General features: G+C 39.7%; 1 protein-coding gene across 2 annotated transcripts; it reads left to right on the top strand.

The window, feature by feature from the left end:
• Window positions 1–6,467: 6,467 nt before the first annotated feature.
• LOC111900750 (copper transport protein ATX1) lies at window positions 6,468–7,772 on the top strand. Of its 2 annotated transcripts, XM_023896627.3 has the most exons (3): window positions 6,468–6,624; window positions 7,266–7,341; window positions 7,435–7,772. In XM_023896627.3, exons 1-3 carry the CDS (start codon window positions 6,616–6,618, stop codon window positions 7,578–7,580), a joined length of 231 nt encoding a protein of 76 aa, XP_023752395.1. In that variant the 5' UTR covers window positions 6,468–6,615; the 3' UTR covers window positions 7,581–7,772. The 2 variants fall into 2 exon arrangements, with proteins under 2 accessions (XP_023752395.1, XP_023752393.1); XM_023896625.2 differs by lacking the exon at window positions 6,468–6,624 and having other exon boundaries at window positions 7,246–7,341.
• Window positions 7,773–16,177: the final 8,405 nt, after the last annotated feature.

Below are 16,177 nucleotides of genomic sequence, written 5' to 3'. Positions count from 1 at the left end.
TTGGTTTAACATTCAATGATTTACAGTCCTCCGAAATCGGGATATCAAAACTGAAAATTTTCAACTTTTCAGCTATTTGTTTTTGTACTTTGTATTATGTGAAAATGTTAGCATATTGAATTCATTTAAAGTCGGATTTACATGCGGTTATTTCCAGAGTTTATTTTAGAATTTGTACATGATTTTAGACTATAATTTTGTTAATTTTGGTTTCATATTCAATAAGTTACAATCCCCCAAAGTCAGGATATCAATATGAAAATTTTCAAAGTTCAACCCACTAAGTAGTAAGTAATCACCAAAAAATTCCGGTTTTTCCGGGTTTTGCGGTTCTAAACCCACTTTATCTGGTTCCAACCTACCCACTTTGATGTTTCCGGGTTTTCCGGTTCTAGACCCACTTTACCCGGAACCATACCCGGAACCGAACCGGAACCAGTTCCTATATACCGGTCCGGTTTCCGGTTCTACAAAATCCCGTTAACCGGTTCTGGGTTTTCCGGGTCCGGGTTTGGACCCACTTTCATCCGTACTCTCTACGATTTGGGGGTTACATTTCGAACGGATTGATTGTGTGATTTCTTTTCTCTTCTTTTTTATTGATTTTTTATTTTTGTTTTAGTGATAAAAAATTGTTAGAGACTCCTAATGAACACAGTCTAATATAATTCAACGACTCCTAATGAACACAGTCTAATATAATTCTTCTAATACAAAAATTTACGACATTGTGCATGTAACGCCTCGATTCTCAGGTATTAATTTTTATATAAGATTTTTCTTGATTTCAAGGTCTACTCGACGAGTTGGATGCCCTACTCGTCGAGTAGCAGCGGGTTGGCCCACGTGTTTTAGTGACTTACTCGTGGAGTCCAAGAAAGGGACTCGACGAGTAGGAGCTAACAGATGAAACCCTAAATTCTGGGGTTTTGCACCCTATTTAAAGGATCATTGGCCTCCCCTAACCTCCCTTTTACAGCCCCTTGACACTCTTAAACCCTAATTCATGTGTGTGTGCTTCATTGGTGTGTTTAAGCTTGGAAGAAGGATCTTGATGAGGAAAAACTTGGGGAAACAAGTAGATTGAAGCAAGGAACTCGTGGGAATCAAAGATCTATTTCAATTAGCATCCTTTTGAAGGTATTAAGTTGTTACCTTGGCTCATTTCTTCCTAGATCTCTTTTGGGTGGGTTTTTTAGGAAACCTTGCTTGTGTTTGAGCTAAGATCTGAAGTTGAGCTCTTTTTGGCCTCTAGGTCCATAAAGTTATCAACTTTGACAAGTATGAGCCTTCCCTCAAGTGTGAGACTTCTTTTCAAGCTTGGTTTTGTCATTTTAGGACTTTAGAGATTTACATCCATGTAGAGTTTGCAACTTTACATGATAAACATGCCTTGGGAAGCTGGATCTACAATTTGGAGCCTTAGCATGGCTTAAAAAGCCTCTGTACGGATGAAGGACTAAAGGGACTCAGTGTCACACCCTAAAACCGGAATGGCGGAAACGTTCAAGGGTGGAGGACGTCATGTTTAGTATCACAAGACATGTATCATAGTAAGCAAGTAATGAACAACCATTTCATTAGAAAGAAAGTGTTTACAAGGTGTGTGTTCACAAAACATAGAATACATAAGCAAATAACAAAACAAGACTTGAAGCTATACTGCTCCATCTTCTGAATTCCCAGCACGAGTACCTGTCTACTAGTTTCCTAAGAATACAAGTTATTTATAAGAGTTTATCAGCAATTAAGCTGGTGAGTTCATAAGATTTTAGTGATGTAAGTAAGTTGTAGAAAGTTGTTGAAAAATGTAGTAAGTCATAAGTTCTGTTTTAGAAAAGTTCGCCTGTTCCTCTGGAAAATCCTATATTTCCTAATTTGATGAAAGATACATCAAATGATTCTACAATCCTTTCTATGAGTACTAAATGGATACAAGTTATATAAAACTCAGAGTAAACAAACAATCGATTTTGCGCATCTGCCCTAAGTCCACAACCAAACAAGGAGCAGGAAGTAAGGCGGATATCACGCATCCCATTGTTTGTTAGGTCCTCGTTGTATATAACCTTGGTGTATTCACTTGTTACTCATGGAGTTAATTGTAATAGTTCCTTTATATTTAATGAAAAGATCCTTTAAGAAAACCCTTATTTCTTTTAATAAAATAGTGACCACAGTGACTACTTCTATAATCACTTAGTTTATACTGGCTATATATAATCTAATATCGAATAGATAGTTGATTGGATGAATATGCCCTAAGCCCACAACTAAACAAGGAATAGGAAATAAGGCAGAAAGCACGCATCCAACTACCTATTGGGTATTAAATATATATAACCATGATGTATAAACTAAGGTATTATAGAGTCAATCGCCCAAAGTCCTTTAAGTTTACACTAGTTTAATAAAATGGATTAAACCCTTTACTGGTAAGTTTCTAGCTTTGAGTACCAAAAGTTCTGTTTGAAAAGTATGCTTCGTACTAGAAAACTGTGCATTGAATTAGTGTCCTATGACTTGACCCATGCCTGGTACCCCTTATGATGACTTAATGTGTACGGAACATATATATAACTAAAATCGAATAGATAATAAGTTGGGTGAATCTGCTCTAAGCCCACAACCAAACAAGTAACAGGAAATGAAGCGGAAAGCACACATCCTATTACATGTCGGATCCTATATATATATATATATATATATATATATATATATATATATATATATATATATATATATATCCCTTGATGTATACATTAAGGAATCGTAAGGTTAGCATTATGGTCCCTTTCTACTGAATGTACTAGACCCAAATGTTCTGTTTGTCGTTTATAAAATGTAAGTACTGTAGTATTGTATTTAGTAACTACTATTGTACTATTCGCCTTAAATTGATTATTAAGGTATAATGTGATGGCTAGATCCCATACTAAACGCTCTCCCTTTCAAAAGATTATGGGACCCAAACGCGACCTTTGCAATAAATTGCAAGCCGTGAACATTCACATTAAAATTATGTGATCATGTATACCCAATATAACTATCACCTTTTGTTTAGAACAATGCGTTAGTGATTCATTGGTATAATTAGATCTTGTAATAGTGCCATGCTATAGCAAATTAGTGTGTTCGTTCTGTTTTAGTATCTTAGTATCTTCTCTTGTTATAGTATCTTAGTATGTTCTTTCTGTTATCGTGTATTGTATCTACTATGAACTGAACCCCTAAACTATACCCATTATAGTTTCATAGTATTCTACTTGCACTGATATTGAAAAGACTCATTTTACTATCAAGTTATGCTTGTACTTAAAAAAAACAGAGTTTTGTTAAACTATAAAGCAACATAACTGTAAAATAGTTTTTGAAATGTTTTGACCACTTAGAGAAAACATAAGTAACATTTTGAAAGATGTTTATAACAAATAATTACACATATATCATTGTGTTCAACTTGTATCCCCCACCCCTAAAAGCATTTAAAACAATTAAAAGATGCATTACGGGGTATGAACTCACCTGATGTGGGTGATTCAACGAATATGCGTGTAAGGATGAGGAGCTCCACGAATGAAGTCCCGAGACACAATAAGTCCTAAATAACATATATTGGCATGAATATAGTGTTTATAAGCAACTATATGAAAGGAAACACCTTCCGGGACTAGGAAACATTTTGACCAAGTAATGGAATCACATGTGATTGGACTAAGGAAAGTGGAATGACTCTGACATGAGTTTACTACCATGGGTTTACGGCCCAAAAGGATTTTACGGCTGTAAACTCATGGTCAAACATGCATAAGTGTTGGTTTGAAGGCTAGGGAAGCTTGAGGGACTTTTGCTCTACACAAGGATGAGAAAGGCCAACTCTATGGAGAGTGTTGAGGTGTTTATGGCCCAAGGGAGTTTACTCCTGGCCGTAAACTCTCTAAATGGTCACATTTAGGGTCTTAAAGGTAAGGGGTCTCAAAGTTTCATGTGTTCTAAGGTTAAGCAAGAGCATAGATGTGTTTAAGGTCCAAAACTTGACCATACTTAGAGTTTACGGCCAAGGGTGTTTACTCTTTGGCCGTAAACTCACTAGATGATAAGTTTGGTGATGATTTAAGGTCTTACAAAGCACAAGGGAGTGTTCTAGCCTCAATTCCAATCCTTAGGAAGAGTTTATGGCCAAAATGACACCCTCAAAGGGGGTTTACGACCATGGGAGATGGCTTGGCCGTAAACTCCTTTTGTCCTTGTGTTTTTGGTGTTTTCCAAGGCTCTAAGCATGAGTCTTAACTAGATATCAAGTGTAAGGAAGAGTACTTACGATGTAGAGACTTGAAATGGTTGATCTTGGCCAAGAACACTAGTGTATGTTCTTGGTGTTTTTGGTGAAACTTGAAGATCTATGAAAACATGATTTTCATGGATGAAATCATGAGAGGATGCTAGATTAAGAGGTGAATCAATAAGACAAGGAAGAATACTTACCATTTTTGAAGATCTGGGATGAAGATCAGGATGATAGTTGAGAGAGAAATGGGGTGTTCTTGAGGTGGGAATGAACTAATGAGGTAAGTTGAAGAATATGAGCCTATATAGTGGAGTTTACGGCCGTCTTTGAGTTTACGGCCGTAAACTCAAGTGCTTGAGGCCGTGAACTCCTCTTGATGAGGTTAAGGCTGGATTAGTTTAACAGAGGCTCTAGAAGGTATTTCCTAACACTTATTCCTTAAGTGTACTAGACTCAATCTCCTTAGAATGACCTTCAACAATGCTAGAACTCATTACCAATGAGTCTAACACTCAGTTGAGTTGACTGGATGAGTCTTCAAAGCAAAAAAATCATTCGGGTTGCCACACTCAGCGAGTCGCATGGTCGACTTGGCGGGTCCAATGAAGATTGTCGTGGGATCGGCAAGTCAGATGAGTGACTCAGAGAGTCGGCTATGGTTTTCCTAACCTTTGGACACGTATGGACTTGGTGAGTTGCAAGAGGAGCTCGACGAGTTGGCCAAGGAGTTTACGGGTGCAAACCATAGGAACTCGACGAGTCACTCTTATGACTCGGCAAGTTGACAAGTTATGCTAGGAACTCGGCGAGTAACTATGGGTACTCGACGGGTTGAGGTCAACATGGATTGTTGACCTTGACCTTTAACTTTGACTTTGACCAAGGGTTGACAATTAGACTTTTGGGACATTGGGAACTTATGAGCGTGGTTGTGTGGCGAATATAGGTGGTGGAGTTTGAGTTGGTGATCCGAGAGTTGAGCTTATCTTTCGAGTCGATAGTTGCGAGGTGAGTTATCCTCACTATACCAATGGGTCTAAGGCACCAAGGCTGGCACTTATATATTTGCATCTAGATTATGGCACAATATGTTTATTGATTACATCCTGGTAGTTATGATGGTGATATGCTTATGTTTAGTGACCTGGTTAGGTCATAGTTCTGGTTATAGGATGATGTTATGTTAGTTACCGATTAGGTCTGTATCCCGATTATTGGGATGTTACGATGATTAGTGATCTATTAGATCGGTTTGCCTGTTATGGTATGAGTTAGTGTATGATATTTATGTGCACTTGCTTGTCTGTTTGGGGGTTGGGTTGAGGCGGTCCTGCTTTATGCTGAAGGCCAACATACCCAGTGAGCGGTCCGGATAGGCTGTAGGCCCTGCGAGACGGTCCAGTCATGCCGAAGGCTCGGGAGTAGTCCAGATAGGTTGTAGGCCCTGCGAGGCGGTCCAGTCAGACTGAAGGCTCATTATGCATGTTGATTTGTATTTGTGGATGCGATATGAGATTGGTATTTTAGGGGAACTCACTAAGCTATCAGGCTTACAGTTTCAATTTGTTGTTTAAGGTACATCAGGTGATCGTGGCAAGGCGAATGCATGATCGTACAACTCCTCATGTTTTGTTTATGGTTCTGGAAAAAACTTTGTTATAGACTATTTTGAAAATAAATCTGTAATAACTATTGGTTTTAAATGTTTTGAAAAGTTTTAAATTGACTTGAAATTTTTGGGTGTTACAGTGCGTGTAATCCAATAGTACAAAGTTTATTTTTTTTTTTTTAATAGAATCAACATTAGGAATGACAAATTAGTATCTTAATTCTTAAACATCGTAAAAACGAAAGCCGTCCTAGATTTGTTTTGGTTTGAGACTGAAAACTATAGAATTATGTTAAAGGGACTAATTTGTCCTTGGCAATGGTTTTCTTTTATATCATTTTCAATGTTTTTTTTTATTATCACATAGATATAGCAATATATTTAATTTTGTTTTTGGAAAATATGAAATTTTACTATTATATGATCATAAATCAAATCAATACACTAATAACAAATTAATTAAATATACAATCCTACTAGAAGGTTGAAACTTTCGTCCAACGGAACGGAAACCGTAAGTCAACGAAACGGTCGTGATGGCTGACGACTAACCACCGTCACCAAACCCCCAACACCCATCCAAAACGTGTTTCCCCTTTCTCTATTTAAATATCATCCACCATCCTTCCCTTCATTTCACCCATACCCTCGAATCAATCTGTTTATCCCTTTTCAAAGTCAAATCCTTTTCTCAGATTTCTTTCAAATTCATCCAACCATGTCTCAGGTATATTAATTTTATTGTCAATGATATTATTAGGGTTACGCGGTTGAGCTGTTTTTATCCATGTTCCTTTGATGTTTTTTTATTATCACGTTATCTGATTTCTAATTTTCATGTTTCGATCGTTTTGATTTGATTTGTTCTTGTATATATGGGTTTCTATTATGATCAAGGTTAACTTTTGTTTCGATCGGGCTTAAACCGTTCTTAAATTTCTGTCTATGTTATCGAGGTTTAGAGGTGGATTATTATTCAATTTTCATGGAATCAGGTAGAAATAATCTTGCTATTATTATTATTAGTAATTGTTTTTGTAGAACAATTAGATGCTAATTTCTGGATCTTTATTTATGTTGTTTTTGGAGCTTTCCAATAGAACAAGTCTCACAGACTTATGATCATGATAATATCATTCAAAATTGACCTTTGGTTGTAAACTGTCATCCTCAAACTTGATCCCTGTCAAACTTAAGTTGATCATTTTGTCATTTGGTTAAACAATCATACATATGTCGATTAGAAGCAACCCATCTTTTTGCCAATTGGTTTTAAACAGCTCAAATGATCTTTTACATTGTTAAATAAAATGATTTATACAATTTCTTTAACAAACAACTTACAAATCTATTTTAATGGGAATGCAGACTGTTGTTCTTAAGGTTGGCATGTCATGTGGTGGCTGTGTTGGGGCTGTGAAGAGGGTTCTTGGCAAAATGGAAGGTTTGTTCCATAAAAAACAATCAAGATTTGAAATTTGTAACTCAAGATTCCAAAATAACTTACTAATTTTGTTATAAAATTATAATAATTCAGGGGTGGAAACTTTTGACATTGATCTTGAGCAACAAAAGGTGACAGTGAAGGGTAATGTGCAGCCAGATGCAGTTCTACAGACTGTTTCAAAGACAGGGAAGAAAACCGAGTTCTGGCCAGTTGAAGCAGCATCTGCTGTTGCTTAATCTACAAGTAGTATTGGATTCTGGAACTTGATATTACATTCTGTAGTTTGTTTTTATTTGTGTTTGTTCTAATTAATGTAAAGCTAAAACTATTATGTCACTATAACATTTGGTATTTTGAACTTGAGAATAAATGCACAGCATAATTCTTGTGTTGTGATATCTCAGATAAAAAGCTTGGTTTCATCTTTATTCTCAATGTGTTTAAATTTAATTGAAGATTTTATTAATCAATAATGTTGGATGTTGGATTTGGGAGCTTCATGTCATATACACCAATTGGCTTAGACCACTAGGGCCTAAGGGAACATTCTAATATATCCAAAACAAATGGCCCAAGGAATTTCAACATTTGAATATTTGATCAAAGACCTCAAAGTGAAGAAAGAAAACACACAAAAGGATAGATCATCTTCATCAAGTGTTATCAATAAATATGTGAAGGTGTTGGATTCAGGATCTTAGTGTCATTTAACATCAAAATTTAGGGATCTTTTGTATGACTAAAAGGAAAGTAACACTACCGTTTTGAACCCTCAACTTCAAGGAGGTAGGGCAACATCTGATATCGTTGGGCTAGAAACCCTTTGGTACTAGTCTTTATTCACATAGGAAATACTTACCACTCCACATCATCTATATAATTTATTTTAATTACATAATTTTAATAAAAAGACAACATTTTCTTTAAAACAGGATAATTTTTTAATTACATAATGTTAATAAAAACACAACCTTTTTTTAAACAAGATAATTTTGTAATTACACAATTTTAATAAAAACACAACCTTTATTTTTTTAAAACAGGAAATTTATCATTGAACAAAATAAAAATTACATTACTAAATGGAAAATAAGAATTACATTAATAACCTAAAAACGATAAAAAAAATGTTACGCAAAAATTAAAAATTACATTAAAACGTAAAAATTGGAAACTGACTCGTCCTCATCGTCTTGGTTATTTTTCCTCACATAAATGTGATCCCTCGAATCTTAACGAAGATTGTTGTGCGTTTCTGAGTTTTATATCTCCAAAATTCTTGTGTAGTATTCCAAGCTACCAACTTGTATTTATACAAGTGGGTGAAATACATCATTCAGGTTATACATACATATAGCCCGACCCTTATCTTCAAATACCATATTATGCAAAATGAAACAAGCAATCGATATATTATTTATTTCACCCTATCATGTGCGCGTATCAAGTGTTTTATATATTGTCATTTCTTCTTGAGCATACCAAAAGCCCGCTCAACATCCTTCATTGTAGATTCTTGTGCTAACTTGAACCATTTCATTTTTTCATCTTATGGATATGTGTATATGATTTGACAGTAACATACTCTGGATATATCCATCTCCAAGGTAATACATAAACTTGTATTCATTTACATTCACAACATATGGAAAATCATGTGATTTCCCTACAAAATTCCATTGAATATCGGTGACGCATATAGTACATTCAAGTCAAGTGACCTTGCCATGCCAAAGAAAGCATGCCAAAACCATAAATCGTTTAACACTAATGCTTTTAGCATTATAGTCGGCACTCCATGACCACCCTTTGTAAATTGACCTCGTATGCATCTGAACAATTTTCCTACTCCAACTGTGTATAATCAATGCTACAAAGCATTCCTAGGAAACTTTGTGTACTTTCATGTGTAGGGAAATTTAGGGTTTATGGTGGAGATCTGGATACCAACTTGGATCGTGATATCACTTTCCGAACTGATATTTTTACCCTATGTCTGGGTTACAAGAAATTCAGCCTAGGATAGTCCAAGTGGACACTTACGATTCTAGGTACAGAAATCGTAAGCCAATATGCTAGAGGATTATGTGAAAGTATGATAAAACGAGAGCTTAAGATCGTAACCCTCTTATGAAGAGGAAGAGTTGTTTATATATTAAACGAGATTAGGGTTTCATTAGGGTTGGGTCGTCATTAGTTGTTTTGGAAGCAAGTCATGATAATCCGGATTTAATGAGGATTTAGAGTTACCAAAACTCTGCCCCTTGGAACCGCTAGGGGCGCTGCCCCTTTGGAAACCCCGGACCCAGGGGCGCGTCGAACCGGCTTGTACTTCGATCTTATACATGCGTGCACTACGCACAACCCCACACATATATTAGAGTACAAATTATGAAGCCTCTTAGCTCACATGTTAATTCCAGTTACTTAAAATGACATGGTATCTACAAATATATTTCATTGTATATGTCTAAAATACACCCACTAAAGTTGTATACACATTCTTGGACGGTTCTTTCAAACAATCATCTTCTGCATCGGCGATGTTCCCGTATGCCAAAATCCTAACTACCGCAATACACTTTTGTATAGGACTAAAACCTAGTCTACCTCTAGCATCATACCTCCATTGAAAGTGTTTGTAATTAGCTTCTAAATCATTCATTATACACATGAATAAACGTTTATTGATACGAAAACGACGTTTGAATCGAGCATTGTTATATAGGAAATCATCAGCAAAGTAATCATGTACCAAAAGTGTGTGTGCAGCCTCATGATTCCTATTGATTGAATTTCTAGTCCTCTTGATGGTGTTTGAACTTTCGCATTCTTGACATATCACGCAACTGCTGCTTACATCAATCAGTGAAAATACATATCATTGTCATCGGACGAAGATGACGAAGAAGAAAATGACGAATTGCTCATCATTTTTTGATGTTTGGCGAATGAATAATTTTGTATATGGAGATATAATTGGTGTTTTGTGGTGTATGATTCAAATGGCATAACTTGTATTTATAGATTAATTGGGTAGTGTGTTATTTGATTTTTTTAAACCCCAAACGATCATATGACCATTTTTTCTCTCTCTTCATTGTAACACAACGTGCTTCACGGATCTTCACATTTACGTAGCTCAAGGGTGGTGTAGCATGGTTACTTACGTGTGACTTGGCTATGCCATCACGTTACACATGTGTTTGCATAACACTTCGTATAACCTAAAAGGGACCCTGTAACACCCCAATTTTGGTATGTTATTTAAATAATTATTTTTCAAGTTTTCAAGAGGAACTCGACGAGTCAGCAGCCAGACTCGTCGAGTAGAGTCGGGATATTAAGCACGTTTAAGTTGGCGACTTGACGAGTCCATATTCTGGACTCGGCGAGTCCGCCAGTCTGGATGAAACCCTAATTTCAAGGGTTTGCACCCTATTTAATCAACTTTTTGGGGCCTCAATTCAGCCCCCATCACCCCCCAGAGCATCCTTCTCGAAACCCTAGCACTCTCTTAGCATTTTGTGTGTTTTGGTGTGATTCTTTGAAGATCTTGAGAGAAGAAGGAAGGTAGATCAAGAGAAGAAGAAGGAGATCCAAGATCTTTGTGGCATTTCGAAGTATAGTGAGGTATAACTCGACCCTTTTTCTGTTTCTATGCTTAAATCCCCATTGCAACACCATTAAAGCTATTATTGAACCATTTCTTGGCTTGGTAGTAGCATAGAGGACACATTGAGATGAATAGCCTTCGGATCTAGCTATGTTTGAGTTCCAGAAGCCTAGATCTAATACCTTTATGGAGCCATATTGCATGAAAACCCTAGATCTACTCTTATAGTGTGCTTTGAGCCTTAAAACCTTCATTTGGTGCCTATTTACACGTAAAGTTGGAAACTTTACATGTTAAACAAGCGCTAAGAACCCAAATCTACGAATGGAATGAACTGGATTCAAGCAGAATCGAGTATATAGTGATTGCATGTGTACGACTCAGCGAGTTGTTCTTCAGACTCGACGAGTCGAGTCGCGAGTCCCCTGTTTTCCCCTTTTCTAGTTATGCCAAGTGGAACCAGTGAGTGAGAGATGGACTCAGTTAGCTGGAGGTTAGACTCATTCATGGAAGGACTCGAGGAGTCAATGCCCTGACTCGGCGAGTCCATGGAAACCTTCATGCCTCAAGAACAGATTCGACAAGTTGTTCATACAACTCGGCGAGTCACGATTAGAGTGTTCATGTGTTAACGGAGGACTCGACGAGTTGTTCATACAACTCGGCGAGTCGGATGCAGATTGACTGAGTGTTAGTATCGAAGAGGAACTCGTCGAGTCTATGCCAAAATCGACGAGTAGTAGCGAGCAGAAGCAAGAAAGTGAGAGTAAGGACTCGACGAGTTGGTGACCCAACTCGATGAGTCAGGTCAATTGAATATTGACTTTGACCAATAGGTTGACTTTGACCAGGGGTAAAATAGTCATTTTAACATCAGTATAATTATCAGTATTTGATTGAGGGTACTCATGGAAATTGTAGCCGGGGTGAAACCGGAGCCGCAGCAGATAGATTCCGGAGGAGTTCTTTCAGCAGCTAGGCTACGAGGTGAGTTTCCTTCCAGTAGGAACGGGTCTACGGCCACAATGCCGCCCCTTTTAGTTAGCAGTAGTTCCAGACTTCGGTCTGATGTAGTAGTTCAGTGTGCTTAATGTCTTTGTGATTCAAGCATGGATTTGTGATTATGTGTTCCGGACCTCGGTCTGATGTAGTATGCAGTATATGTGTTTATGCCAGTAGTTGTGATTATGTTATGCTATGTTCAGTCAGTTCCGGACTTCGGTCCGATGCAGAGGGCAAGGCCCTGGTTAGTTCCGGACTTCGGTCCGATGCAGTTTTCGGAATTTGGTCTGATGCAGAGGGCAAGGCCCTGGTTAGTTCCGGACTTCGATCCGATGCAGTTTCCGGACTTTGATCTGATGCAGTTTCCGGACTTCGGTCCGATGCAGTTTCCGGGCTTCGGTCCGATGCAGTGGGCAAGGCCCAGTAGTTGCTTATATGTTATTGTATGGTATGTGGTAGTTTGGGGGAGCTCACTAAGCTCTGTGCTTACAGTTTTCAATTCTGGTTTCAGGTACTCCCGCAAGTAAAGGGAAGAGCTCGGGATGATGGCATGGCACACACCACAGCTTCTGTCTTTATCCTGGGAGTTTGTTTGATTCATAGTTTGATTTGATACAATTGTTTCATGACATTTTATTATGAGTTGAGATATTTGATGTATGGTTTTTATGATATTACAATCAGTATATGATTTTTATTATTATTAAAACAAAAAATTTTGGGTCATATTTTTGGGATATTACAAGTTGGTATCAGAGCCTTGGTTTGAGAGATTCAGGCACACTCTCGGGTGTGACTAGACTCAAACTGAGTAAATGGTAGAAAGATTTTTAAAAGTGTTTTCAAAAAGATTTTTGAAAAAAAAAAAGAAAACCTAAAAAGAGAAAGAGTTTTGAGAAAAGGAAAAGGGTGTGGTGCATGCGATCAGCCGAGCTCAAGTAAGTACTCCCAAATTACCCATACAAGTTTATGTTATGATTATCAGTTTCAGTTTCAGTAGAACAACATGCTAGAATAGGACTAAGGATCTAGGATGATGCCTTATGTGCCTGCTATATGTGTTTCAGCTTTATGAGAATTGCATGCTAGTTTTGAGTAGACAGCAGTAGGATAGCTTGTTTAGGTTATGCCTGATAGTATGAGCTTAGCATTGTATGCAAGTACAGTTTCTTGTTATGAGGATAGAATTGCTTGAGTAGTCTCCTGTGTCTGAATGCTGCTTGCTTTGTGCTTTGTGGGACTCTGAGTGATGGGAGTTAGCCATTAGGTGAATACGTCACGTCACATGTGAACAGGGTTGAATAATCTCAGAGTGCTAGATTTGGCCCTATTGCGCAGCTCTTGTTTGAGTCTAACCGTTGTAGGGATGAGACTTTTACTCGAAGGATTATCTGAGCCTCGCCACATGTGATGGTATTTAGGTGATGGCTAATTGGCATTACAAGGAGGCCTTCAGCAGCTGAGCACTGGATTGGGTAGAGTTAGAGATTTCCCTAGGGCAAGCCTAGGATGGGACTAGCAGATATTAGTAGAGGTAGTAGTGACTTGGTGGAGTCAAGGCAATACTTGAGGAAAGTACAGATAGATGTGGAAGGTAGTATGGGCCCGTACTACTAAAAGCAGAGGATTCGTACTCAAATCAAGGAAAGCTGAGATGAGACCAGGAAACTTGTGGTAGTAGTGATCCCTCGAGATATATCAATGTTCCTGAAGTTAATTATGATGTGTTTTCAGAATGGTGGTTTTACACCCTAGACCAGCAGTCGGTAGTTCAGGTGCCGGAGGGGGATCAGGATCAGGCCCGGAGGCCGGGCAGTTGGATGAGCAGACTAGGGAGTTTCTCTCTTCAGAGATTACTCGCACCATACTTGAGCAGACTCCTATGATCTTCGGTTCGATCAAGCAGGGCATCTTAGAGTTGATGGACGAGAGGTTGAGCACTTTCCGTGCTGAGGTGGCGGCCATGATGGGGTCGCGCACGCTAACTTTCAGGGAGTTCCGGGCATGTAGAGCTCCAGATTACCACGAGGCTCGGGACCCCATAGCGAGTACTAGATGGTTGGCGGATGTGGCCAACGCTTTCTGCACGAGCAGGTGTCCCAAGGGGGACAAGGTCAGATTGGCGTCCTTTCTCTTGAAGGACAGGGAACGGGATTCGTAGGAGGAGGTCGGACATGCCATTGGAGATGACGCCGCTTTGGATGCTATGACCTGGGCTAATATTACTACCAGGTTCAGAGCTGAGTTCGCACCGGTTATTGAGGTGTAGCAGTTAGCCAGAGAGTTTCAGGATCTTACCCAGACTACAGAGACAGTGGCGGAGATTACCGCCAAGTTCAGGGAGAGGGCTCTTCTTGTTCCTCAGTACGCAGATGATGAGGAAATGAAGAAGGCCCGTTATCATTAGATGTTGCGGAGTGATATCCGCCAGTTTGTGATCCGGTCCAGCTGTAAAACGCTGGATGACATGATTTCCAGGGCTCGAGAGAGAGAGAGAGAGAGAGAGGTTGACCTTGAGAGAAGAGGAAGCCGGAGGCGGCTTCGGGTACAGGGAGTTCGGGCAAAAAGCCCAAGGTGTCAGATCACAGGTCCAGAAGTCAGCAGAGCCACAGTCGGTGTGGCAAGTGTGGTAGATTGCACGACGGGGCGTGCAGGGCAGGGAGTGTCGGCTGCTATAAGTGCGGCCGGACTGGGCATATGAGCAGAGATTGTACGGCCACTACTACCGCCATTGCAGCATCAGATCTGATTTGCTTTCAGTGCAATCAGAGGGGACATAAAAAGTCCCAGTGTCCGAGTTTAGCAGTTGCAGGGAAGGTGTTAGCACCTTCCCCTGCTACTTTGAGGATTACAGATAGCTGGCAGGGCCGAGCTGAGACGCCTGTAGCGAAGAGTAGGGCTTTTCAGTTGACAACAGAGGAGGCGCAAGTGACTCCTGACGTGGTGACTGATATGTATTTTTCCTTTATCCCTACATTTAGTATTGATTGTTTCTTATGGTTATATATTTTGTATAGGGTCGGTCTCGGTGAACGGCATATCAGCCACAATATTGTTTGATTCGGGGGCTACCCGATCATTCATCTCTCTTGCACTTAGAAAAAGGTTTAGAAGAGCTCTAGGGGAGCTAGATTGTCCACTTGAGGTTGAGATAGCAGCTGACAGGACCGTTAGGGTTGCGAGGGTACACAGAGGATGTTCCCTTCAGTTGTTCGATGAGCAGTTTCCGGTAGACTTGGTCCCTATTCCCCTGCGAGGGAATAAGGTCATAGTAGGAATGGATTGGTTGAGCCCCAATGGGGCGGTGAGAGATTGTGAGCTACAGTTGGTGAGGGTTCGCACTCCCAGTGGAGGAGAGTTAGTGATTCAGGGCGAGAAGCCACAGCGCGAACCAGTTCTGTGTTCAGCAACGAGAGCGAGGCGCTACTTCCAGTAGGGTTGCGCCGGTTATATTGCCTATGTTGTAGATGCCCGGGAGAAGGCAAGATGATGGTTGATGATGTTCTGGTAGTGCGAGACTACCCGGATGTATCTCAAGAGGATTTGCCTAGAATACCTCCCGAGAGGCAAGTCGAGTTCAGGATTGACCTGATCCCTGGTGCGGCTCCGATAGCCAAGGCACCGTATCGGTTGGCTCCCCCAGAGATGCAAGAGTTGTCTACACAGTTGCAAGAGCTGCTAGACAAGGGTTTTATCAGGTCAAGCAGTTCGCCCTGGGGAGCATCAATTTTGTTTGTAAAGAAGAAGGATTGGTCGCACCGTATGTGTATAGATTACCGGGAATTGAATAAGGTAACGGTGAAGAACCGTTACCCACTCCCGAGGATAGATGATTTGTTTGATCAGCTACAGGGAGCGTCTTGGTTTTTCCAAGATTGATTTAAGCTCCGGGTATCATCAGATGCGATTCATAGATGAGGATGTCCAGAAGACTGCTTTCAGGACCCGTTATGGTCATTATGAGTTTGTGGTGATGCCGTTCGGGCTTACCAACGCTCCAGCCACGTTCATGGACCTCATGAACCGCATGTGCAGATCGATGTTGGATCAGTCTGTGATAGTGTTCATTGATGATATCTTGGTTTATTCCAAGACCCAGGAGCAGCACAAGGAGCACCTGAGGGAGGTGCTAGAGACTTTGAGGAGGGAGAGACTTTTTGCGAAGTTCTCCAAGTGTGAGTTCTGGTTGCGCGAGGTGCAGTTCCTTGGTCACCT

The sequence above is a fragment of the Lactuca sativa genome, chromosome 8, assembly GCF_002870075.4.
Source record: "Lactuca sativa cultivar Salinas chromosome 8, Lsat_Salinas_v11, whole genome shotgun sequence".
In the NCBI taxonomy this organism is placed as follows: Eukaryota; Viridiplantae; Streptophyta; class Magnoliopsida; order Asterales; family Asteraceae; genus Lactuca; species Lactuca sativa.
This window is presented reverse-complemented; position numbering and strand designations above follow the sequence as displayed.

What these genes read in the sequence shown, in the direction of transcription:
- LOC111900750 (XM_023896625.2), top strand. Translation starts at nt 7,254, where the DNA reads ATGGGAATGCAGACTGTTGTTCTTAAGGTTGGCATGTCATGTGGTGGC. An exon ending in GGTTCTTGGCAAAATGGAAG is followed by an intron (nt 7,342 to 7,434) that starts GTTTGTTCCATA and finishes ATAATAATTCAG; the next exon opens with GGGTGGAAACTTTTGACATT.